This window comes from Chironomus tepperi, unplaced genomic scaffold, assembly GCF_022539635.2.
Source record: "Chironomus tepperi strain 1889 unplaced genomic scaffold, CSIRO-AGI_Ctep_v1 contig_359, whole genome shotgun sequence".
Classification (NCBI taxonomy): Eukaryota; Metazoa; Arthropoda; class Insecta; order Diptera; family Chironomidae; genus Chironomus; species Chironomus tepperi.
Window position 1 is genome coordinate 3,667,887 of NW_027226481.1, and position 27,715 is coordinate 3,695,601.

Below are 27,715 nucleotides of genomic sequence, written 5' to 3' on the forward strand. Positions count from 1 at the left end.
ATGGTATGCTGATGGAGGCTTGGCAGTTATATAATACAATTTGAGGCAATTAAATCAAAATTTATTGTGACTGATCACTTAAATGCTAAAACTAGATCAATTCATCTGGATGTGAGCTTCTTCTAAATGCCTAGATAGCTGCCAAAGCACAGCCGATCGTTAAAATTACAAATCAGACAGAATCCAAGCAGATTTCAATCCCGCATTTATTTATTCTCGTAAATTCCCACTCAACTTGTTATCAAATCAACATAAAAACCCAGCTGGTCAACTAACAAGTTTTTCATTCTAGAAGTTACGCAATCACACAACCAGTTCTAATGTTTACATCTAAATATTGCATAAAAATGATTCTAAACCCTCACTTTTACTATCAGCTTTCGATGTTATGCTCTAATGATAATTTTAATCATATATTAATATTCCAATGTAATTTGCACTTCCGAAAAAAATACTGTATCATATGCACTACATGCAAATGAATTGCTACATGCTACTTCACATCAAAATGTTGCACTCAAAAATGTGTAAACAATTATTTAATAAATTATCGGGAACAACTTTCTGCATAAACAAGATACACAAAAAAAAAACTTTAAAAAAACAGAACTCAACTGCGAAAATTAAAAAATACACGAAAAATTGTAGCTTTACAACTTGCTACAACCGTTAATCATGATCGACTGGAATATGTGAAGTGAAGAAAAAAAATTTATTTTTTTTTGTATTGTTTTGGTTTTTTGTTGTCGAAATGCGATCAGTCGGTTGCGAGAAGAGAAAAAGAGAATGAGAGACTGATAGACAGCAGATAACAACAATGTATTTAAATCTTACAAGTTGAGTGTGAGCGCTTACATCATGTGGATACAGAAATGTGAGGGAGAGATTATTTTTGAAATTTTTGAAGGTTTTTTGGACAAAAATTTTATTGCTTTTGGTAATTTTTGATCATTTTTTATTTTATTGATCAATCAATTATGACCGTGAGGATGGTCAGTGTGACATTTGAATTTTTGGAAAGATCATTTAGAATGTAAACAGTTGTTGGAATACCAAATTTAGGTGGGATGATGATAATTTGATTATTTTTACGAGTGACTTACAAAGTCCATGCAAATGTCAATAGAATAAATCTATTATTTTATCGTATTTGCAATGTTGCTGATAATAATTTGAATGAATTTAATATAGTGATGAAATTGGATGAATCATATACACATGTGGCTATAGAATGTATTGTTTAATGTCTATAGAAAACGTTTTGGATTTTATAACATCCACTGCATGATCAGAATGGAAATTTATTAGATTTTTGATACATTTGGCGTTTTTAGCTCCATAAGACCTGGCTCGAGTGACATAAAATGTAAATTATCATGAATTCCAAACATCTATACCTTCCAAAAAGTCACACAAATAATACAGCCTGCAATATTCAATTTCATACAAATAATCTGTAATCTTTGACAACTTATATACCAAGAGTACCATCTTTTTAACTGAAATTATGACCCACAAGACTTTAACTACCAAAGAGTCACTGATCATCTTATCCTTATAAGATTTCATGACATTCCCATCATTTTCCACTAATTAAACACCAAAAACAGAGAAAAAATTATCTTCAAGCTGCTATAAAAACAATAAAAATTATTCAAAAATGTCCAATGAAGGTATCATTGTCAAGATGTAATTGTTTTATCACTTGATGTGCAATAATGACCATTATTGGATTTTATGAGTGATAACTAAGCAATTAATCAGTACAAGATGCGATGAAATCTGAGTATTTATAGCGTAATCTTCAGCAATAAAATTGTATGAATTATATTAAGATTTTGTAAATTTTATTTGTCATTTATTTTATTGGTTACAGTAAAAACGAATTTGGATAGGCTTAAAGATAGGATGTGAGGAATGTATGGCCGTGACACTTTCTGTGATTGCTTGTTTTATGATAAATAGTTTATTGTGCTACTAAAAGTGATGATATCAGGGGAAAGGTAACTAAAGATCTCGAAAGATATGGAATTCTAATTCATGTGTGGTCAGCTATGTGATACTGTACTTAAAATGACTGAAAACTAATCTTATGAGTGCATCTCTATCATTTAAACTCTAAAATGCCTAATTTAAAGATATTAAACCTTCAATAAATGCAACAGTCTATACCAGTTCCACACAAATGATTCATGGCATCCAATTGGTTGCCATATGACGTCCAAGTGACGATTTTCATTCCAAATGTCTTAAAAATTCCACTTAGAAGCCATATGGCGACCATTTGACTGCCATAAAGAACGTGTGCCGATCGGTTTAACATCTGATCATGTCTAATAAGTCACTTCAAAGCATTCATTTCATCAAATTATGTCACTTCTTACTTCATCAAAGACTACTTACATTGAATTGTCTACATCAATAAATTATCACCTCAACTCAATCACAACCGAAATATAAAAAATATTCTATCACATATTAATGATTAAAAAAGAATTTTAATTGCGTAACATATCTAATGCATTCCACATAGGTGTTTACATTACATTAAAGTAAATAACAAAATTGGTGCGGTAACCTAAATATAAATGCACCTATTTATGACTATGCTTTCCCGAAATCCCGGTCCCGAAACTTTTCCGGGACCGGGACGGGATCGGGACGGGACCGGGAAATCCCGGGATTTCCCGAATAAAAATATGTGCTAAAAATGACAATATTTTAATGCTTTTTTAGTGTTTTTCAGCTTAATATGTATTGTCAAAAATTTAATGACGGATTTAAATTTTCAGAACTCTTGAACTTGACTAGTTTTAAATGATTTTAAAATTGAAAAACACTAAAAAATTCTGATTTTAACTTTCATATTCACCGTTTATATGGTTATGAAGAAACAAATCTAAGTTATGAGAAATAATCTATAATATTTGTAATCAATTTAAAAAGAATTGAACCTTTCAATTTTTGAAAAACCTTAAAATAGCTGGAACTCAATAGGTTTATTTAAAAAATGTTTGTTTGATTTGGGTTTATAATATTTGCGACTGCATTTCAGAACAAAAATCAGAAAACCAAAATAAATTTGAAATTTTTAACTCAAAAACATTCAAAATACGCTTTTATAGCTCCATATTTCTCATGTTTTTTGATAAAATTATATAATTTATTTTGATTTTAAATTTTTGGTTACAAATTAAACGTTTTTTATTTTGATTCTTTTTATTTTGTTAAGAGTTTAAAAGAATTTTTTAAAACCTGGTCCCGCGGGACCAGTCCCGGAAGATTTTCGGGACTCGGGACGGGACCGGGACGGGACAGTCCCGGGATTTCCCGGTCCCGGTCCCGGTATCGGGAAAGCATATTTATGAGTCGTAATTTTCAATTTATTAATTCATTTTATAATTCCAAACAGCGTTAAAATTGAATTTACAATTAACATTGAAACAAAATGCAAAAGGAAAACATAGCAAGAATGACTTTTTTTTCTATGAAAATGTGTGTGCATTAAATAATGATATTGACATTGTTGCATTGGCGCTTACATTATAAACATGGATATAGTAGGTAAATTTACCGACAGAAGTGCAAATGTTTGTGATTTGCTACTATTCGATATGGTAGTAACGCATTAAATAGATTCGAAGGAAAATGGTTATGGATATGTGAGTGGAAGTGACGCAAGAATTTTATGGGTTCAAGAGCTTTTTGGTGATGAGGATTTAGAAGTCGTTGTTGGAATGCTTAGAAGCTTATTTCAGGTTGAGAGGGACTTAGAGCGTAACCCAGACTTGTTCGCTAAGGTACCGCTATGCCGTCGAATTAATGGAAAGACACAAAGTCGCCCTGACAGCAACGCGACGGCTGATTTCGATTTTATGTCCAAAAATCCAATTCATCACATTGTGTCGCTCGTGTATCCATGCATTCCCACTCAAAAAACTCTTTAAAATCTCACAAACAACAAATAGCTGAATGTTAACCATGTCAGTGGCATTTAATGATAACTAACAACCTGTTTACAGTTTCATTCATAGGAAAAAAACATCAATAAACACGGGTGTACTTACAATTTCAAATTACATGCACAAGAAAACTACATACATGCATTAAATTCTACGGAATGTTATGTAATGATTATGAAATTGAATGACTGCATCTAATGAGCGACGGAGAGTACTCAACACTTATTCTCAATTGACAGATTTATGAATTTCTCACGTTAGTGTCTGTAAACTTGATCTTCAAGATCTAATCACGTTTATAGACGCGAAATGCAAAAAGTGTCAGAATATAAAAGATGAAAGCCTTCAAATGAAGCCTTAAACTTGGAAATAATCGCAAATAATGTGTTGATCTTGAAAATTATTTGCTTAGTTGGAAATTTAGTTAAATAATCAAGTGTATTGCACAATTTTTCTGCCTATTCATCCACACAGCTCATGTTATGCTTCCTTTTTTTATGTAACTCTAGAAAGCACGTCAACAAAGAACTTTTTCTTCTTAGAAATAGCAAAACAAAAACTTTTTTCAATGTCAAATGACAATGAATACAGAAATGAAACTTCCTATTGAGTAAATATGAATAACTGGCACAATTTCACAGCTGTTTTGCGTTTTTTGCTCTAAAGAATAGTGTGTTTTTTTGTTTTGTATTGAGCGGGAGGTGTTGAAAGTTATGTGAGTGGGTAGGTGAGATTTTAGGGGTTTGTGACGTGTGAAATCAACAGGTTAGTAGTTTAGGTGTTATCTAGAAAAGACTCAGAGTAGATAAGGCTAGCGAAATGGACTGAATCCGGCGTGATTCTCGAATCTGGTCGGATTTGGTGAATGCTTATTGGAGTTGTTCAACCAAACCATAAAATGTATAGCATTGCCATTTAGAAACTCATAAGCTGTGCCATTAAATTCTATTCTAATTGTCCCGAGCTGCACAATGCGGAAAACCCTAAAAATGAGTCGAAATCAGCCGTCATGATGCAGCAGAGCAGCTTCAAGTCTTACTGTTAAAACTGATACTTAGCTGTGCAAACATATTGTGCTGTTTTGGTAATGCAAACAAAAAACCTCAATAAAGCAATAAATATCAAACTATTTACCAATCAATTTAACAATTACGATAGATCACAAAGTTCTTTGTTCGGGAATCCAACAAAATATTTAATGCATGTTGAAATAACATAAGAGAAAGTAAAATAATATTTACAAAATGCAAACTTTTTTTTTTGTGTTATTTTATTGACTTTAAACAAAAACAAATCAATATGCAGACTGATCTGGTTGTTTTTACTGTATAAAATTTATTCATTCCTGTTTGTGCAATTGCTTTATCAGCATTACTGTTTATTTTATCATTATTGAGAGAATAGAGAAGTTATTGTTGCTCTATGGGCATAACTAAAAATTGTAAATTGAAGCAGAAAAAAGCTGAATATTTTGTGGGTGTCGAGAGAGACTTTCGTAATATTTTGTAAATAATTTTTGAATTTGCACTTTCCAATTTTTTTGTGTGTTAATATTCAGATTTTATTGGATATTTATGAATTTTTCATGAAGCAATTTGATTGAGGAAATTGAGACTTAGCATTCATCAATTTGTTTCACATAAAAATTCATATTGTCTGTTAAATCTTGCTTACATTGACAAAATTATCTACAATTTATGGACATAAAAACATCTTTTTTATGTTAGCCTTTCAAGAAAATTGCATTTTTTTAAATCGAGGAGATCACAAATCACTTTCTTTGCCAAATAAAATTAAGTATGCAGAGCATTAACCTTTAAATAAATATTGCTAGTGAAATGACATCTGATTTGAATTTTTTGGGGAGTGATCTTTATTGAATTATAGCTTTCAGCACATCTGTGAGATTATTAAGATTTTAATAACAATTTTGATAGATTTATGGACAATCTTGAAGAGCATTAGTCGGGTTATTGATACAAAATTCAACTCCAGGCCAGCGAGACTCTGGTATGGAAGAAAATCTGACTAAGTCAGCGTCACACCAATTTGAGGTTGGATTTTTGACAGATTTGTGCTATTCTAGATAATTCGTAACACAAGTTCAAGTTTATCAGACATTTAGAATAATTGAAGAATTTTGCGGAAACCATTTCAATAAAGGCTCTTGAGATGAGATGAAAATCAAGACAATCAAGATGCACCTCTAGAACTTTTTAAGTTAAAACCTGAGGATCTCAGACTCTGAAGTGTCTGGACTTCTTCATGAACTCACTTTTTGGCAAAACAATTCACTTCAGTCTTAATTATTTAAATAACATTTAGCACCTCTTTAAAATTCACACAATTTAAACGGTCACTATTTACATCAAAACAACATGAATTATAATTTTGACATTATCAGCAACTCGTGATTCCCTAGAGCAAATAATTCGAACATGATATTAAGCAAAAACTGCCACAAGCAAAAAACATTTAGGACAACACTTTAAATTAGTGATTCACTTCATAAACTACACATTTAAAGCTTTTAAATAATGTATTATTTAGCAAAATATTTAATATCATTAGTGATAAAAAAAACAGACCGGATAACAATTTTTCTATACTGAAATATTACTCTCTAATTCACAAAATCTGACTTTAATATAAAATAAAGAGCAGAGAAATGAATGACGGACATTCAGCTTGTTTATAAAAAATATTTTGAATCTGTGTTAATCTAAAAATAGATTGACGATAATATTCGCTTCAGGAACTCGGAAGAAAAAACATTTTGCAATTTTTATCAAAAGAATCAATGAACTATAAATGCGGAGAGGATATTTTGAGATTTTTTAATTGGGTCATTTGTCTTTTGGTGACTTTATTGTTGTGTCAGGCTTAAAATGAGCGATATTGATAATATTCTAGGTAAAGGTACTTGAGACCGAGAATGAGACTTCAAAGGGGCCACTAGACGTCTCGGTGACTTACCCGGTTCCAGTCTTGTTCTCGGTCTCAAATATGCATCGAAACAAAGACTTCTGTTAAGTATATCTGATACCATGCAGCTCTGCATCCCATAATGTCCTACTTAATTCACCAAAATTCAGCAAACAACTGTCAAAACCCATTCAAACTCATGACACTAAATACAAAATTAATTGTAATTTAGTTACACACAAGCAATAAATTGAGCTCTTTGAATATCAAATCACAAATTCATAATTTATTACAAAATAAATAAATTTTTATGTCTTCAATTTTAATATCATACGCAGCCACACACATTGTATCGCATTTGAATAATCAATATCAATGAGTCATTAATTAAACAATTTTTATTCCTTGCTCTATCATTAGTCGAACACAACAACGCAGATAAAAAACATTTTTTATTTACATTATTAGAACAAAGAATTAATTGAATTGAGTTTTCGGTTTCATTCATATTTAATAACTTTTATACTGTTTTTAATTATGTAAAAATTGACCGAGCAGCACAATGTGTTTGTTAGGGAATGGCTGAGTTGACATATTAACGATAAGGCACGAAATTGACCTGCCGCAATCGTGACGGCTGAATTCGACCCATTTTTACATCAAAAAATGCTGCGATAAGTCTCAATTTGTCGCTCGGGTTATGCCTAAATTAATTGAAATCCTTTCGTAAGTGAATAGAATTGTCATGTTGGCATGTAGGTGTTGCTATAGATAAGAGAATTATAATGAAATTGTATCATGACATACAAGACGTGCGGGGGTTTGCTTGCTTGCTTTTTGGAAGGATTTTGTTGCTAATTAAAATATTAAAGGTTCTGATGTGGCGTGGAATTGATGATGCTTGAAATTTTTGAGGTTTCAGGGAATATTTATTCCTTAAAATTGATGTGGGAAGATATGAAGAGCTAGTTCAAAGTCAATTCACTGTACGTCCAGCAAATGACCTTGTAAGCTATTTAAAAGATAACTTTAGAATCTCATAGCTGAACATGATTCATCCAATCAACTTCTTATCATATAATAATACTTAATTTCACCTCTACGTCATATATTGACACAAAATTATCAACACAATCCCCACACATATACTCCATATTTCCTAATAACTCTCACCATAATCTACATTTTTTTGTTCTTATAATCAATATTACAGCACTTAATCATTAGTATCATCAATCACCTCATTCAGATTTATTTCAATATAAGACACACATTATCCATCGGTTTTTCACTATTAATCATCAAAACATCTCAAGTATCATATCAATATTATTATCATCGAGTACACATTCTTGAGGCTGAATATGATATGATAAAATATATAATCGGAACAGACAGTGCACTTAATGTAACAATCACTTTATATCAAATATCACAGCGTAATTGAAATTTTAAATCACAATTTGTTAATCTTTTAAAGCGATTAGCGAAAAAAGAATTGAGACGTTGATGCTCTTGATGCTTTGTGAGATACTCAATGTCTTATGTACAGCGAGGAAAAAAGTATTAAAACTTTTTTCTCTCATTTTAAGCTGAGATATTTGTATGAAATGTAGATTGTGATTAGTTTGACTTGTTGGAATTGCAATCGAAGTGAAGTCTGGTATTATTCGAAAGCTGGAGTCGATATCTTGAAGAATGGAAGTTTCTAGACAATCCAAACCCTCTTTAGTGACTAGGAGTCTTGCCAGAGTCGACACAACACCTAATCCGTGGTCTGCAAACTAAATTAGAACATTGTTCTTTAAAAGCTAGAAAATCCAGCAAAGTAACATCAAGACACCAATTTTAAGCTAGATATTCATCAAATCAGTGTTAATACCAGCCATCAAATAAGCCTCGACAGCTCACAACAAATCCTTATCTAAGAAAAAATGCGCCTTAATCACCAACTCCCCATAAAGTTCTCTACTTTCACATTTCATTGTAAATAGTTTCGTCTGAAAAAACTTAATATTTACATTCATTCAGTTTATTTTGATTACTTTATTCTTACTCTCCGTCTCGTTTTTATACATTCTCTTTATTAACTGCCAGTTTGAGTGCCTCTCTCCAGTTTCAAGCTTTATTTTGTTAAGGCGATTATAAATTCATTGAACGTAAAAATCTCAAAATTAATGCAAATGTGCAAGAAGCTTAAAGAGAGAGAAATACGCAAGAATTGAGAGTCTCAAGCAGCTCAGCAAGAGAAAAAAAATGTAAATAAAGACCAGGGGAGACAAATGTTAAATGAAATATTCAGTCTGTGCATGTTGAGTTTCATGCATGCGAAGAATATCTTATAAGACGATTAGGGTCATGATATTGATTTCTCTATGCGTAAATGCTACAAAATAAGGGAAAGAAAATGTAAAATAAAATGCAGAAAAAATTAGTTTTGTTCAAGGGAATGGAAGGAATTTAAAGTGATTTTTTTTGTGCTGCTTAATGACAAGAAAATGTGCAGGAAAAAAGAAATTGATGCTTTTGAATAGAATTGGGGCATTTTTTTCTTACAGCAAGTGTGAAGGTTATTCAAATTTAATTTTGTTTACAGCAATTGAGTGTGATAATGAGCACTTTCATATTCAATTGAAGAATTCATGCAGCATATGAGGAGATGATCAAAATGAAGGGGATCTAGCTAGGTAAATTGTTGCAATTTGTTTGTGACTGTGAAACACATCAATTCTAGTATCTTATATTATTAAATAATATTCAAATAAAAATTCAGACTCAATTAGACGTGTTAGATTACGAGATTCCCAAAAGACACAGAGAAAGGTGCCTGGCTTACACCAAGTCTGCGATCATGGCTCAGTCACACCAACATGGAGTCACATTTTCCGTTTTTTTTACGTCATGTGCCTTTCGTGATTTTATTTAACTATGTAATTTACACTCAACGATCAGTATGGCCTCCTAATAATGCAATTTAAATAAGTTCCATAATTAAATAATATTTATGTTAATTTCAATTAACAATCTTAAGTTTAAGTCTATATACACATCAGATGATCAAAATCTAATGTTTCTATTACTAAACACACAACAATTTTGAATTTAACCCACCTGAAAAGATAGCTGGTTTGACACCCATCTCTCTCCCCCTGAATACACCCCTGATTAAACATGAATGTCTAGTAAAAGTAAATACCCTAAATAGATAGCAATAAATACCTTATTTACAGCTATTTAAATTTAATACTGCTAATTAAATGCAAGAGTAAATGCAGCTACTTAAAATTTCAATTATAGAATTGAATGGCAGGTAAGGTTCTATGCATCATGTGAATGTTTAGACAAAGAACAGTTTCAGAAATTAATTAATGGAATCCTCTTAAAACTGTTCATGCTTTCCTGATTTAGAAAAAAATTATTTTTTTATAGAAAAGTATTTAATATGATGGTTAGATTGGATGTTTTGTAACGCTTTAGGGTGAGGGAGGGTCAAATTTTTATTACAATTTATTATAGTGAGCAACAAGGATTCTAATATAGGGTGGTGCCTGAGTAGAGTAGCTCTTTGGGTATTGAGCCATGCTCAGACGAATTTTCTGATTAGACAGCAGACTAGGTATCTGTATAACTAGTCATATCATTATATAGATCGTTGTCGATATGACAAGGGTCAGCACAACTCTCACAACACTACAAATAATACTCATCATCAATCCGTAACATCCATTCGACCCCTAAACAGTAAATTTCATAAATATTTTAATCACAGTCTCGTGTATTCATCAATTTTATTCAGAAAGAATTACACCATCGAAAATAGCAAAGTCATCGATCAAAAAGGCCTCAGCGCAAAAAAAAATAAATAATCTCATGCGGAAAATCGCACAGGATACAAAATAATCTCAATAACATAATTATTTATGACTCATTAGGCAAATTTTCATCCCCCCCACTCAATAACTAGATTGCTGGAGAAAGTACTTCGTCATCTGTGAAGTTGATAACAACCAACGGCAATAACAACAACGATTCTATAAAATATACATATTTTTTGTGCTATAACAGGAATGCATAGTCATTGATAGCAATGGTTGAGTCTGAAAATTGAATTGAACTGTAATTTAATTTGGAATCTTTTTTATGAAACGAGATGAAATCAACAATGAGATTTGAGCGGAGTGAGGAAGCGAGAAATGAGGGCGGAAAATTGACGTCCTTCAAAATAGAAATTTTTTTTCTTCTAGCTTCCATCTGCATCTACATTCGAATGCCATTAATTTAATGAACATTGCTAATTATTTTATAGTGGAGCTCGACTGCACTTCAATCATAGCTGCAAAAAAAAAACGGTTTTTTCATGTTGTGGGTAACGAATTGGGTTGGATGCCTTCATTAGATTTGTCTGTTGTGTTTAGGATGCTGTAGCTGTACATTTAGTATTTTTTTCATTTGGTTCGTATAGTGCGAGTTAATTGATGCAAGGCTATGGCTGATTTAATGTTTGTTGATATATTTGGGTCTATTTTATTGATGATGTAGTATTGAGACAGTTTGGATAGTTGATGGAATCAGACATAATTAATGATCAATTTATGTAAGTCAGGTGATGAGAAATTGCACAAAATTCTACAATTTGATAGGTTTTTTTGTGAAAATGTTTCAAGTTTCATTTAATTTGATTTCGTAGTTTGATCAAGACTACTACTCGAACTGTACAATGTGCAACACGTTTGCTAGGGCACCGTTAAGTTTTAATATGAATTGGGAGATGCGAGATTTCTCTGACGACAAGATGACTGCTGATTTTGATCCATTTTTAGGAGAGAAAATTTGACTCACGTGCTCATGGTTCTGCTCGGACAGTTCTCAAATATCTCAAATATCATAAAATCTTGATGATCAATTGACTCTTAATCGATGCTTGAAGTCGACTCGGATTTTGTATGGAAAAGTCGACTCAAATCGACTCGACTCCATATAGAATTTGAGTCGTCTGCTCGGAACAGTCAAATAGAAGTCGGCTACTCCCGACACATGCGTTTTTTTCCCCAAACTTCAAACAAAAAAATCCATACTTCAACTATATTTGTAATTTTCCTATCGTTTCCACTAAAATTTGAATAATAATATTTTTATTTTCTTTTTTTATCATATCTTATGTTTTATGCATCAAAAAAAAAAAGAAAAACAGGGAGAAATTTCATTTCTTTCATTGAAGATAATTTGCATATTATTTGCACAAACGATGAAATCATAACAAAAGAAATTCCTCATTCCAGTTTCTATTAATTTTTTTTCTCATTTATGAAAAAAGGAAAATTTTTGCATTTTTTTGTGAACTCGCGTTATTTAATTTTTATGTTGATATTTAGACATTGCATACGTATTGTGGATGAAATAAGCAAAGGATAAAAGCTTTTGAATGTTTATATCAAAAATATTTGCTCTTTTAAGTTCATTTAATAAGAAAAATTTCTCTTTTTTGATGTTTTAGAAGTTTTGCATAAAACTTATCTTATGAAAAGTGGAACTACAAAGAGGACGGAGCAGGGGTGTAGCCAAAAAATGTTTGAATTGTACAAACGATTATTCAACTGCAAAGCTTGAAATCGACACAGATCGAAATCTACCCAACACTTGGAGGTTGAATTATACTCTCAAAGAGCCCTTCCCTCGTTTTTAGCTACAACCCTACGTTGGGAAATATTAGCAGAAGTTTTGTACGATTTTGAGGATTGACACCTAAATTTGACCTGAAATAAAACTGATTTTGATGACATTTTGAAGATTTGTTTTAAAAACTTGCTAAATGTCAACCAATTTTTAAAGAAAATTCTTAATTTCAACAATAAAACTAAGCTATATACACAATATATCCCCATGAGTCATTAAAAATTCAACCATAAACTTTGAAATTACTTTACAACAAACAACTTCAAATGTCAATAAACTCACCCAAAAACTCAATTGTTTTGAAGATTTCAACATTTCACTCATACATCACAACACCGTTACTTACCAAAACAAGTCAAAGGTCAAGCAGAAATTCCACAAAATCATCCAGCAAGTCATACAAAAGACATTCAAAATTCTAGAAGTTCTCTGAAAAAATAAAAATCTTAAAGCTCAAATTGTGAATCTTCATGAAAGACAATCATAAAAGTTTGAAAGAAGTTTTAAAAAAGAAAATAAGAAGCAACAACAGAATTCCTCGTGAGGATTAAAAACAAAATTTATATGCTTGATAATTTCTTTTGTCTCTCGTTCCAAAAATAACTTGAAGATGGATGCCTGGTGATGATTTTGTCAGAATTTTCAGGGGATTGGAGGTTTAGGATTGAAATTCTTATTATTGGATGGTTAAGGCAAGGACGAGGATTGTTCCTGGAAGGCACCAGGGTACAAATGTCCGAGAATCCAAGTCCAGGCTCTGGCTGTAGGCCAGTGTTACTCTGACTTCATTAGATTTGGTAAAATCCTTTTGAATCCTGTATGAGATCCTGGATGAGCGTCATGTCGGCTGGTAATGTCCCATGGAAATTGGCAAAACATTCTCGAGAATATCCTAGCCTTAACTAGGTCACAAGCAAAATCTCTTATAAAAATAGCAATAAAATGAAATTTTCAGAACAATTCATTAAACTAACTCAAATATCCTCCATAAAATCTGGCATTATCTTCCCATCAGCAACAAAAGAAGAAGCTAACAAAAAAAAAAGAATTAAGTTTGTGAATAAATAAAAATTATTTAATTTTTTATGGCTTTTTGAATGCTTCAAGTCAAATGATGAGAATGACTCAGAATGTTTCTTCATCTTTACAGTATTATGGCGCGTGGCTATATCTCACTATGATTATAATAATGTTTAATGTTGATGATCCTCTATAAAAGTTACATTTTATTATCGATTTTTTGACTCTTTGTTCGCTTGATTCTTGACGGGATTATTGGTGTTGGCACCAATCCGCAAGTTATTATTATTATTATTGTGATGGGTAAAATATTTTTGATTTTAAGCAGAAATGACTGTTGACTTTTAATGGGATATTAACGTTAGGTTTTGTAAATTCAGAGCTTGAAGTCAAGTTGAGTCGGTTTGGTCGGCACTTATTAAAATTACTAAGCCAACGAGATGGCAATAGACCTAGAACCAAGTTGCAGTCATTTAGCCCTCATTTAACGACAACGATCTAATTTTTCAATTAAGAGCCGTAGCTACCGCTTTGTCATAGTCAACCTTTGAGTAAGAACCAATCGGGCTACAATCTGACTCGATTTCCATTTGACAATTCGTTCTAAATATATTTCCAAATCGATGTCAAATCGAGTTGAATTGAGAACAATTAGATTGATATGAATTGAGTCAGGTCGACATTAATAAGCTCGACATCAAGCTCTGAATTCTTGTTAAAGGCTCAGTTATTCAAAAAACTGTTTAACTGTTCTTTTTTAAAATTAAAAATTTATTGATTCTTTACCAATCAAAAATGTCACAAAAGTATTATAAATCAAATCATCTTCCTCTATAGTATCCACACCTTAAACTTTACATGTTCTCAAACTCATCAGGCTTGTATGATCTCACACTCTTTCCAAATCTGCCATTAACCTTAGACGATACATAGTAGACGGAGTGAATTTCTGATGTTTTCAACTTTATGTCATCATCATCATCATCATCCAGTTTAGCTGTTCTTTCTGTTTGACGAAAATACATTATGATAAAATACAAAGAAAACAAAAAGAAAGAAAGAAAAATTTTGATTGAAGATGATGGAAAATCTCACCTGGCACTTGATCTTTGTCACTTTGTGTTGTCTGGTCTGCATCTTCACTGTTTTCTGTCGTTTCTTCATCTTTTTCAGTTGTTCCCTCCACAGATTTTTCCTCTTGTTCAATGACTTTGTCTTTTGTAGCTTCTGATTCTTCGACTTTTTCTTGTGGTTCCTCAACTTTGTCTTCCGGCTTCTCTAATTTCTCCTCTGGGACTGAAACTTTGTCCTCTAATTTGTCAGATTTTTTGTTGTCTGTAATTTCTTGTGGTGATTTTTCAATGCTCTCTGGTTGCTCTTTAATGTCGTCATTTGATTTTGGTGCTTCCTCAGTCAATTCTTCATACTTTTCAGTCACAATATTCACGTCATCACTCAATTCTTCTGGCTTTTCTGTACTTTCGACATACGTTTCAGTAACAATCACGTCAGATTCTTCCTCATTTTTTATTGTCTCGGTTTCTACCGGCTTTGCTGCGACAAAAGAGGCAATGACTGTGACGCAAATGATGAGATGCAGAAAAATCTAGAAAAAAATAAAATTAACTATGATTAGCTAAAAATTAAATTAACAAGTATTAAGCATGCCGTAAAAAATGACAGGGTATAGTCATTAATTAAAAGGTACAATAATCTGCAGTGAATCACAATAGCTGAGTATGATTTTAATAGATGAATAGCCGCGTAATGTGATTTGCTAATTTAGTAAATTAGAAATACAAGATAATCTCTGTGAAGTATATGGATGTGTCCAATTAACTTATGGCATGTGTATTTTTTTGATGATTTAAATGTTTTGTTGCCGATTGATGCTGCTTTTGTAATTTTGGGAATAAAGGTATTTTTGAAAATTAGTTTTTAAGTTTGACTTTTGAACTTGACAAAGCTTTGTGATTACACAATTAAGGCTTTATTAAGGAGTTTTATTTCTCATTTGTGGTCTTGAATAGCACAATGTGGTTGAAATATCCGAAATTTGAATATAAACCAACGTGACTCTGATTTGGTGACTGATTTAATTCAAATCTTGCACCATAGTAGAGTCATGCCAGCCTAATTCCGCAATTCGAGCCGATTAACTGACTTGTGCTATTCGGGAGGGTTATTATGTATCTAAAAGGACCGGAAGCGGTCATTAGGGATTATTCATCTCCCTCTTAAGACTTCTAAATGTCACGACGAATCAGAACAACTCTATAAACCTATTAAACACCCAAACATCAATCAGGTCAATGACACATTCCTCATGACCCAATTCCTTCACATCTTCCACATATATTAATTAACAAATATCATTTCCGAATCATTATTTTGGTCCAAAATCCTTTACACATTCATTAAAGATGAAATATAAATCCATACACAAGAAATGTCACTGTCCTCTCTCGAAAATGTCACACAATAAAATAAATAAACAATCCAAGATACGGATCTTATTTCTCAATTAATTTCATGCCATTATTATTGATACACATATTGGCAACAAACAGTAACGTAAATTCAAAATGTTAATATACATTTAATTGGCATACCAAATATATTCACTGATTTATTAGCACAGACGACTCAAGTCTTTCATTGTTAATTAATCAAGAAAATAAGGAAGGCAAAAACTCTTTATTTTGCAACGGTGATTAATTATGTGCTAATTGAAACTTTTTTTGTTGATACTCAAAACGATAGATTAAAGATAAATATTGTAACTGAATATTTTGTGTGTCAGATTATAAGATTTATACAGTTTCTTATGGAAATTAATTTTAAATTTATTGATTGCTTAATCGATGTGATAAAGGAATTAATTTTGGAGGATTATTGAACTTTTGAGCAGTTTTTTGGGTTGTTTCTGTGGGAAAGAAGAGTTCAGATATTGAGGCTGAATTTACTCAGAGTCTGACTACTCTCATGATTGTTTGAGTCAAAAGTTTGAGGCACATGTGTGGCTATAATCCAACATTTGGTAGAATTTGATCCAAACTAAGTCAAATGTATATGAAAACTAAGCACATTTTGATATTGTTACGAATTCAGAACCATTTTAAGCTTTCAGTCAATAAAGTTGAATGTTGTGTTGTCCCAAATGGAAGGATTTTACAATTACTAGACTTAAGTAAATCAAATTTCAGCAATTATAAATTAAATTTTTGAAAAATTCACTAAATTTGTCAATGATTTCATACTTTCATCTTAAAAACAGCAAAATTGATCCTTCCACAAATGTTACAGACTAAATCTCAATTTAATATCACTAAATTCAAACACAAAATCTTGGAATTCCAATTAAAAAAACTTAAAACTTAATCCACTCAGTCTCGAATAATTAACTTCAAACAAAGACAAAAAATAAGGAACGTAAAATAATAAAAAAATTCTTATGAGCTTGAAACTGTTTCGAATGCTGAAAAGATACTGGCATGTATGATCAACTGTAGCGAGAATCATAAAACGAAACTGACTCTAGATTTGGAGATTTTTGTTGCTGTATTTTTTATTTTATTTGTTGTTGTTGCTGTTGCGATTTTAGCGCGCGACGTGTGAACCTGACCCGACACCTGTTTGATTTTGAATATTGCTAATGAGAAAGAGAGAAAATATAAATAAATATCTGTATGGATAGAGACTCAGGCAACAATAAATAGGCGTTATAGCTAATTATAGGCACAAAACAATCGTTAACATGAATGCTGAAATTCATCATTCTTTTTTCATTATTTGTTGGATTCGAGAGACAAGAAAATAAATTAAAATTTATACTCAATCAATCTCTCGTCAGCTAGTTTTTGTTCTCTTTTATATGCCGACTGTCAATAATGAATTTATTTAGCATAAAACTTTGCAATTGATTGGATCATTTTGAGTGGATTTGGAATAATTATGGGTATGAATATGGACTTATGTAGTTTACTCGAGTGACATTAATGATGAAGGCTTCGAAATAGAGCTTTAAATGCACTGCTAAAGCTTATTTATTAGCATCAAATGGAAGCTGCCTTTACCAGGCAACCATATAGCTTCCACAACGAACTAGCTTCAAATTAGTGTAAATTAAAGAGCATAACTCGAGTAAGTACTTAGATGCTAAGCAGCCGATACCTCATACTCCAGAATCAAACAGAAAATTCATTTTAAAATTCTTAATTACATCACATTTCTTTAGATTCCTATAACAATAACTATGTAAAATGATGCTTCGAATAATTCTTCAAAATTTCGAATTCTTCAAACGTTCTCATCGAAAAATATTTGAGACATTTCTGGAAAATATTTCACGAAAATAAATTAATCAAATTTTTTTTGCTTTCCTTAAAATATTCTTAGGGGCATTTCATGCGTTACGTAGCTCAATATTGACTTCCATTGTCTTTCCATAACAAAATTGCAGCCTTTCCTATCCTAAGAGCGTTACGTAATATGTTATCCAGCACTTACGAGTTATTGTCCACTTTTGTAACCTTAAATTAGGACATAGAAGGTCCATTTAATCATAACTGTAACAAAACTTATTTAAAACAGTTGACATAACATCAGCACAATCCCCACAAAACAATAACTTACAATAAATGAATACAAACACCACAAAAATTATTTAGTGGAATTTCTTATACCAAAAAAATTTGAATTTAAAGCTAAGTTAATTAGCTTTTTTGGGGAATTTTTACTTACTCAGCGAGTGAAATAAGAAGAAAATTTATCGCGACTCACTTCATAAATTATTCGCATCACATTTCAAACTTGATAATCAAATTTGTGGTTGTCTATACAATATTTGTGTGTAGAAAGAAGTAGAAAAAAAAACAAATAAAAAAAAAAGTTGTAAGTAGTAAGGAGAGATGGGTAAGAATGGGAATTAGAAATTTATCAAGTATGAATGGGTTTGTTGGTGATTTTCTGTACATTTTGTTGTAGGTTATTGGAATGAATGTTCGAGATTTTACACTGTAAAGATGGATCGAAATACGCCGTCACGATGACGTCAGAGCAACTTCGCATCTTACCGTTACTCCAACGAAGTAGCGGTGCCATAACGAGCACAGTGTGTTGTTCGGTCAATTTAACAATTTAAGCTTGCGACACAGATTCAAAATTCTTAAGAATCGAATGAATCATTCACAAATGCTGAATTTTTCGACACTTTCCTCAGTTACGGCATGTTCATATAATTTTTATAAAAGCATCGCCACATTATACACTAGCTTATTAAATACTAAACATTAATTAAAAACAAGCCACAATAGCAATTCAACTATATAATCATATCTCGCAAGAATCTCCAATATTCATCAATTCTATCGAAAATTATTTAACCAATACACCATCCATTATATCCAACAGATTATTTCTCTATTAATTCACCCAAAATGTAAATATATAAATTTCATGAATTAAGCTGTGACATCCACAATACCTAATTTATCAATTACTTAATTCTTTGTCATTTTGCATTGAGCTGTCCAGTCCATATCTATCTAGTAATCCCATCATCCATCTAAAAGGCTATTATTATTCGAACTGTACATTATATCACATGTGATTGATCATTACTTTTGATGATTAAATAAAATATTCAGGCTTAAGCCTAGAGAGAGCATCCGAAGGACGTCAATAAAACAAATTTTTAATTAATAATTCAATTAATAAAGTGCTATGAGTGTAAAATGTTAATAAATCTGGCAATTTTTTTTTTTGGAAACAAGAGATAATGGTGTGATGATGTAAGGGGATTAGCAGCAATCATCGTCCAGCTGTTGAAAAGATGAATTAATAGTAATTTATATATTAAATTGTATATTTTTTGGTGTAATTTTTATGGATAATAAAGTGACTGATTAAGTTTGATGTTGCTGAAATGGAGGAAGATATAGCTTTAAATTTTAGGATCTATGAATGATTAAAAAACCAAATTTTGAAAGCTTTAGGTTAGTTTCGATCATTTTTACCTAACCTGAATAGCACAAATCGGTTCCCAAGTGGAATTGACTGCAATTAGTCGTAAGGTCGGTCTAGTTATAAAGTCGACAAATTCTGTCAATCTCCACAAATGTCATGCTCATTACTAAACACATGGTTGACCAAACGCAGTCTCTGTCACAGCCTGTTACTTACTTACTTACTTCGCTGGTCGTACAGAGCAGTTGTGATCCATGACCTTCGACAAGAGTCGCCTGAAGCTGGCTCTATCACAGCCTGTTCCACTCGGGTATCTCTGCTATTGTTTACACATATCTTCATATTCTCCTAACTTAGTTAGACTTCTAAATCTCAACATAACTGAATTAAAAAGAGCAGACATTAAAACCTTCTCAATTCAGTCCTATAATCACAAGTTTCCATCAAAATCCCCAACCATTATTCATCAAAACACGTAAACGTAAGAATACATCCAATGTAAGAACACGAAATAAAATTCAAAACAACCTCAAAGCCACTATCCATTTATCAGATTTTATCACACATACACAAAATCATGCTTGAAAACTAGAGATGTCAATTATTTGGGTTTTTACTATTTGTACAAATACCCAAATACCCAAATATTAAACCCCAAATATTTGTACAAATATTTTAAAAAAAATTTTGGTCTTAAAAGTAGGTCTAAGGACAATTTCCAGAATAATTATTTTCAAATTTGTCTCAAATAACAGCTGAGCTTTTGTTTACATCATTACGAAAGTCATTTACCGCTTAGTTTAATTAAAATAATGAGCTAAAAGAGTCAATCTAGTAAATATTTCAATTCTTGTATCCACTGAAGATGTACCCACTTTGTACCGATTTTGCACCTACTAAAGATGAGGCAATGACAGTAGATTCTTAAATAAATTTTTTATTTTTTTTTCTTTATAAATATTAATTCTTTTTACAATCGGTATGATTGTTTGTTAGGATTTTGATAATGATAAAGCTGAAATTATGCAACTTTACTATACTTTCTTATAAGCCATTATGAGCCTTATATAGCCAAAATATAACTTTTATTCAACATAAATGTCTTAAAGCTAGCTTTAAGATTGGCCTTTTTCATAAATTCATCATTTAAAGGTTCATTTGGCTTAATATATCAAAATATGAGATAAAATTTAAATTGTCAAAAAATTGACACTACAAATTTCAAAGAAAATCAGAAATTTTATGGAAAATTTTATTTTGAGTACCTAAAAAGTGATAATCTTAAGAAGACCCAAATTTATTTGTGTTTACACCCAAATATTTGGGTACCCCAAATAGTGCGAAATAACCCAAATATTTGGGTATTTGGGTATTTGTATTGACATCTCTATTGAAAACACACACAAAAATATCCGAAAAATCAAAGTATTAAACATCCAACCATCGTTTGACTACTCGAATGTTGAGTCCACAACATATTACAAAATATCACACAAGGCACATGCAAATAACTATGAAAATTCACTAATTGTAACAAAAACCACACTTTCTCAACATGGAATAGACATACGAAAAATCATCAATCAATGACAGATAAAAATAAACAAGTTTTAAAATTGAATTTTGCAACATAAAATATATACAAATTTTATTTCTTCATCAATAATACAATGCATACATATACATCCCATCCGTCTCTTGAGCACGAAAACATTTATTTTTTTGCTAATGAAACTGCAGTCGATTTTACGATATGTCAAATTGGAGAATTTTCCTATTTGAAAATGTAAACATATTGCTGTTCAAAGTCAGTTGGTACTGGATATTGGAAATAGAAAATTGGTTGTGCTTGTTGTACACGTTGTAATTGTTGTTGCTGGTTGGTAATTACAAACTTTTGTGATTTCACTTTTTGACGACGTAATTGTGCTGCTCGGACATTTTTCAATTGTTCAGCCTGTGGATTTGTGGTTGTGGCTTCTTCATGTTGATCAGTTGATTCCTCAGGTTGAGCAGTTGTGGTTTCCTCGGCTGGTACTCCATATTCAGGATTTGGTGTAGTTACTTCTGGTTCGGATTCTTCGGTTGTTTCGGTTGGTGGTCCATAAGTACTATCAGGTTTTGGATAGTTGTACCCGTTGCTTGGTGGTGCCTCTTCTTGTCGAGCAAACAATGAAACTCGTACTTTCGATGGCAGTCTCAAACGTTGAGATTCTGGTGGTGGTGCATAGCTATAACCTGGCTTATCATCGGCTATTGGTTGCTCCTCGGGTGTACTTCCAGATTCGTCAACTTCTTGTCGTGCAAATTTAAAACTTTTGAAATTTGAACGTCTTCTTGGTGGCTCGGCTACAACACATGCTGCGACACATGCAAGTAATACAATTGTCTTGAAAGCGTTCATTATGTGTGAATTGTTTGATGATTGATAGCTGATTGATGTCTTATCAACACCCTCGCACCTGCTTTTATACTAGACTCATTGGTCAACATCCCGATCACGCACAAACTAAGACAATTATCACGAATCATATTCATTTATACAAATTTGGCTACTTGATTATTCAATTGGCATTCTTTAAATCGGTAAGAATGTCCAATTTTGATATTTTCATTAATATTAGTTTTCTTTTCAGTAGTTCAGCATGGACATATTTTGTATATCGTGCATTAAATGCTTTTTTTTGTACTTCTCATTGACATTGACCGAGTTTATTACTTTTTGTAGTTGAATGACACACGAATTCAATGCAATTTTAATTATTTGGGATGCAATTTAATTTATAATAAGGAAAACATTAATTTTTATGATATGCTGCATTTTATGTGCTTTTTGTGGGTTTAGAGGTTTGTTTTGTAGTCATCACACGTGTCCTTGAATAAAAGTCACTGCGTGTTGCCTAAAAGATTTTTTTTTTCTTGGAAGAACTGAACAGCTTCTCTGCGTTTAATCTGTTGGATTTTTTGGGGATTATTTTCGATTCTTAATTAATTAAAGCATTGTTTTTTGGGATTTAAGTAAAATAAATGAGTAAAATTCCTGCGAATTTCAATGGCACATGCTAACACTAGCAAGGTGGATCTAGCAAAATTCCAAGAAATCAAAAATCGATGATTAATTACAATTCTTATGACAATAATGGCCAAAGCAGTAAATCATCAACCAGAATATTCAGAAATCTCCTTTAATTCCAACCAAAATCCTCAAAATAGATGATAAGATAATCTACCCGAGATTCATTTCATGATGATGCCATTGTTAATTCATCAATGATCGTCAAATTATTGTCTTGTCGATTTTAAGTCATTAACGGTTATTTGACGCAGACCGTTCAGGACAACTTAATGAAATCAATTCAAAGTCCCATCATCATGTGATGCTCGGGATCTCCTTCTTGTTTATATTTGCCTTATCACCATAATTCACATAGGTGCCACCGTTCAATCCCACAAACCACAAAATACATCATTCAATCTCATATCGAATATCACCTCATACCCTGCCTCATACCAATATCATCCTCTAATTCTATCAACTTAATTCTATCTATACATACACAAAGTCAGCCGATAAATAAGAACAGAAAATAAGTCAAATACAAAACAAAAGTTTCTATTTAATTCTTTATTTTCTCAATCAATGTCTTCATTTCTGCTTAAAAATAGAAGAAAAAGGGGGCATTAAAAGGAATAATGACGTTGAAAATCGAAAAGAAAATTCATCAATATTTATGTTGTATGTGATACGGATGGAAGGAAAGATAAATATCAAAGTTTTAGAGAATGTGGAGAAGTTTGTTGGAAGTGGGCATTTAAGGTACAGATTAGAAAAGTTGAGAAGAAAAAGTTTTTTCAAGAAAATTTTTACAGGAAATGAAAAATTCATCAGCTGAAGATTAAAGGCCATTTTTTGGTTGGTAACTGACTTGAAGTCTTTGTTTTTGGCAAATTAATCTCCTAATTCATCAGAATTAACATTAAGTGGGATTTAAAATTAATTCTCAACCACATAATATTGAACATATTTCAAAGACAATACACAAAATTTAATGCCATTTAAATTTATATAAATCACTAGAGCAAAACTGTCGGCAAAAGATTAAATGCTGATTTACTGTAGGTTGTGTGCTGTCAATCACAGCGTCTCAACCGTAAATGGAAACGTGTGTAATTTAAAATGTTAAAATCAAAAGTAAAAATCAGAAGAAGTCAATATGTTCAATTTATTTTAATTTCAAAGTCTCACACAGTGATGGAAATTGAATGAATGTACATGTTTTTAGATTAAGAAAGCTGCAGGCTTGGGTGGAAAATTTTCAAAAATGGTTTTTAAGAAATTAAGGATTAGCTGTCAATAAGAATACAGGATTAGGATTGAGATGCTAGAATTTTAAGAACTAAGCAGGTGGTCAGATAAGTTATGTATTGATTTAGGGATTTAAACGCAAATTGTTGTATGATGCAACTATTCCTTAAAGGTATGGCAAGGCAATATCCATCAAAACGTGTCCGAGTGTAACAAGCGGCGAATAATCGATCGTATGACTAATTATGAACTTGACATTCGTATAACTTGTCAAGAAAAGTCAAGTTTATTACTTAGCATATGATGTGATTTATCGCAGTCTGCCTGACAGTCCTGTTTCACTTTGACTGTAATTTATTGCAGCATAATACGATTCGAACCCATTCTTTGATGATATTTTGGCTTGATATCTATAAACAAGTCATTTTATAATGTAGTTCTGAATGACACAAATCAGATAATCAATCAAAAATCCGGTTCCAAAATCAGAGTAAACCCTAATCCGATATCAAGTTAGAGTCACGTCGGCCTAGTATTTATCAGATTTTCAATAAACCCACCTTCAAAGATGCATCTCAACTATTAAATTCCCATTTTTATATCCCTTAAATTTCAATCATCATCCCATCCCTAAATTCACATCCAACCAACAAAAGAAGCATCAAGACAATCCCTGACTCACACACAAAAACTATAAATTTTTCATGTTCAGCACGATCGTCACACAGGCAAGAGGCAAGCAGCGACAAAGAATCAGCAACACAAAAAAATAAAATAAAATAATTTTAATTCTTGTTATCATGTGTGTGTGTATTCACTGCCTGACGATGTCGAGTACACATGAGAATGAGTCAATGACTTTCAAAGCCACCACAACGTTTTGTGTGCGGACTGCCACTGCTGCTTCTATTTCAAGCCAAATGCGAATCAAGTGTGGAATATTAATTTAACGTTTTGTTACTTTTGTACGGAATGAAATGAAGAGGGAAAAAAATGTTCAGTGTTGCTGCTTTATATTTCATGACATTCTCTCAGTCTTTTTTTGTATGTTTGGCTTGCTTGATGCTTTGATGGATTTTTAAAATAAAAAAAAAATGGCTTAAAAATATATTTTATATACAAACTTTTTGGATGGTGCATTGTACACGACCACATATCATGCATTTTATATTATTTGTCGTGAAAAATTTTTGAGGGAGACGAAAAATGTCAAAACAATGTGATGCTGGTGCTTTTACTGTCATACTGTGCCAGTGTATGGATACAAATTTAGAAAAATGTTGATGAATTTTTATTAAAGCTAGTATTTTGTGATAAAAATATGTGTAGACTCTTATTTATGATTTATTTTTACTAAACATTACTTGCTTTTGAGTAATGGACTAAAATGTGGTTTAGTGGTTCTGGTTCTGGAATTTTGTTAACAAGATGGTTAGTTGAGTTTGTTGTGCTTTCTGGATGAAATTTGAGTTTGATGAATTTTTGAGTTGAACAGGCTGCAATGAGTCGAGCTTATGTCTAGGAATAAATTTGATTTTCTACGGCTGGATTCATAATTGTCAAGTTTTTTACAAGCAGAGCTCGAAGTCGACTCAAATTTTATATGAAGTCGAGTCGACTTAAATAAATTTTTCCATACAAAATCCGAGCTCTGATTCCCAGAAATAATGTCAATTTATCGCTGCCTATCCAACTGATCCCAACTCAAATCGAGCCGATTCTAGATACTCTGACTCTATTTCAACCTCTGGTCTGACTTGATGCAAAAATAAACAGACTTTAGCCAAAAAAAGTACCTTAATTTAATTATTAGAAATTCTTAAAAATTTCGAATATTTTTAGGAATTGAACCTCGATTAGCTCATAATTTTTAACTACTGACTTTCTTATACTTCAATCTTAATTCTGATTCTAACAATTTAAGTGTAAAACCATAGAGATTGTCCAAGAAAATAAATAACACAATTTTCCCATAAAATCACTTCCAACGACACACACCTAAATCCTACGACACATTATTCCCCCATGAGAACATTTCTTCCAAACATAAAAAAAATTTCATGCATAAATTTTACCAACTTGTTTTATCACAATTTTAAAAATTAATCTCTTTCCATCTGTAAATGTTTATCTCTTTTGACAACCTTATTGTATCAACAGTACTTATACAATAATAACTAACATTTTCCAAACTTTATCATACAAGACAAAAAAGTATCAAAATAAAATTGAAGGCATTGTTACATTGGGGGGTCGTTCAGATGTTAGGGGACTTGAAAATGTATTTTTGGTCCAATTTGTAGTCACAAAACTTATAAAAACACAAAAATCCCTTCAATCAAATTGTCACATGTTCCCAAAATCCCCCATAAAATTGCTAACCTAATAAGCAGTCGACCCCAATTCCATCCCTTAACAAATAAGATTTTTGAATCAATCAAGTAAGTCTGTAAATATTTTTTAACTCTGACCCAATTTCACATCAAATTTTCTAATCCACTGAGTGAATGAAGGAAATACATATATGTATGTAGCAAGTCGAGTGAAAGGAGAAAAACAAATTTTTTGATGCAATAAGCTTCGACAGCACAACCAGATTAAATTTGAATTTTTCAAAAGGATTACGCAATAAATTCCCACTTTATGCGTACACAGAGTACAGTTGATGATAAGCATGAGGGAGGTAAGGGCATGTAAAAAATTGTATATTTTGAGAAGAATAACAGCCGTGAGTGTCTGTATGGATGAAAAATCATAAAATTTATATCTTCATACTGACTATAATAAAAAAAATATATATTTTTTTGTGTATGGGGAGATACAATATGAAAAGTCCATTAGGAATTCATGAAGGAAGTGAGAAAAAAAAAATTGTTGGATGAACAACAAGTTTTATTTCTCATGGGGCATATAGAGATGAAAATTTCCTCTGTAAATTATATGAAGACACCGAGTGAGACACAATTTTTTATTTTAAAATTCAGGAAGAAACATGGAGCGTAAGGTCGGTCACTTATTAAGTAACGCTTTTAATTCTCAAGGCACAAATGAAGATGGCTAAGTTTATATTCCGGTACCGAATTTTAGGATAGCATAATGTCAGGTGGAAGGCTTCAAACAATCAGAAATGAAGGAATTTGCGTCAAAATCTCAAGTTTGTTATATTTTGCTGGACGTTCAGATCATTTGTGTTCGATGGTCCCCTTCAGATGACACCTAAAGCTGGTTCTATTCCTGGCTTACTGCCAAATTACAATACCAATTTTCCTTTGTCTACCAATTCCCAATACCAAGTACAATACTGTCTCTATCAACACCTTCAAATCCCATATCAAGCCTCATCTTTTCCCCCTAAACCAAATCCATATCCATCTCGGGATCAACACTCCAAAAAAATCACCTACAAAGAAGACTCAACGACAGGAAAAAGGTAGTAGAAAAGTTTTATTTAATTATCGCATTAAAGTGTGAAAAATTATGAAGGTTAAAAAATATAAAATTTCAATTTCCTCAGTCCCTTTCATTCCGTACATCTTGTTCCAATCACGTTTCGCGTGAAGTCAAAGAACATTTTTTTACTTCTTCCTCTTTTAATTAATCTCGTAGTTTATGAGACTTTTGCTTGAACTTTTCATGACTGGCTTTTTTAAGGAAGTTTATTTGAGTGGAGCAGAGGGAATTAAAATTATTGCTTTTGGGTGGATGAGGATGAAGATTGTGTCTGGAAATTGGTGGATGTTTGAATTTTATGATTTTTTAAAAAATTAATTAAATTTGAAATTTATTTAAAAATTCAAATTTATTTGTAATTTGGTATTAGCCAAGTAATTGACCACAAAACCGTTTTTTACCCCCACCAGGA

The 27,715-nt window shown here is 31.7% G+C and overlaps 3 protein-coding genes and 1 long non-coding RNA gene across 6 annotated transcripts in view; 1 reads left to right on the forward strand and 3 right to left on the reverse strand.

Annotated features, from left to right (window-relative positions):
• LOC139094886 (UNC93-like protein MFSD11) overlaps positions 1-8,367 on the reverse strand; it is a 23,454-nt gene extending 15,087 nt beyond the window's left edge. For 2 of the 3 annotated variants that reach the window (XM_070646104.1, XM_070646106.1), the window contains exon 1: positions 366-684. The gene's annotated coding sequence lies outside the window, so the exon portion shown is untranslated. Of the gene's footprint in view, positions 1-365; positions 685-8,127 lie in introns of those variants that run through there. The other variant, XM_070646107.1, reaches the window with a different exon arrangement.
• Positions 3,524-13,644, forward strand: LOC139094887 (uncharacterized). The gene is made up of 2 exons (XR_011544803.1): positions 3,524-4,727; positions 12,382-13,644. It is a non-coding gene; the product is annotated as an uncharacterized lncRNA (long non-coding RNA).
• A 686-nt stretch (positions 13,645-14,330) lies between these two features.
• On the reverse strand, positions 14,331-17,054 carry LOC139094859 (golgin subfamily A member 6-like protein 1). Its single transcript, XM_070646068.1, has 3 exons — positions 16,841-17,054; positions 14,676-15,186; positions 14,331-14,586 (listed from the first exon to the last, which is right to left on the reverse strand). The coding sequence occupies exons 1-3, from the start codon at positions 16,844-16,846 to the stop codon at positions 14,435-14,437; spliced, it is 669 nt and encodes a 222-aa protein (XP_070502169.1). The 5' UTR covers positions 16,847-17,054; the 3' UTR covers positions 14,331-14,434.
• A 4,109-nt stretch (positions 17,055-21,163) lies between these two features.
• On the reverse strand, positions 21,164-21,972 carry LOC139094987 (uncharacterized). Its single transcript, XM_070646225.1, has one exon. The coding sequence runs from the start codon at positions 21,949-21,951 to the stop codon at positions 21,322-21,324; it is 630 nt and encodes a 209-aa protein (XP_070502326.1). The 5' UTR covers positions 21,952-21,972; the 3' UTR covers positions 21,164-21,321.
• Positions 21,973-27,715: the final 5,743 nt, after the last annotated feature.

Excerpts from the sequence above, each read along its gene's own strand:
- LOC139094859 (XM_070646068.1), bottom strand. Across the intron at positions 14,587-14,675 it reads TGACAAAGATCAAGTGCCAG|AAAGAACAGCTAAACTGGAT; the intron begins GTGAGATTTTCC and ends TTCGTCAAACAG.
- LOC139094987 (XM_070646225.1), bottom strand. The coding sequence starts at position 21,951 with ATGAACGCTTTCAAGACAATTGTATTACTTGCATGTGTCGCAGCATGT.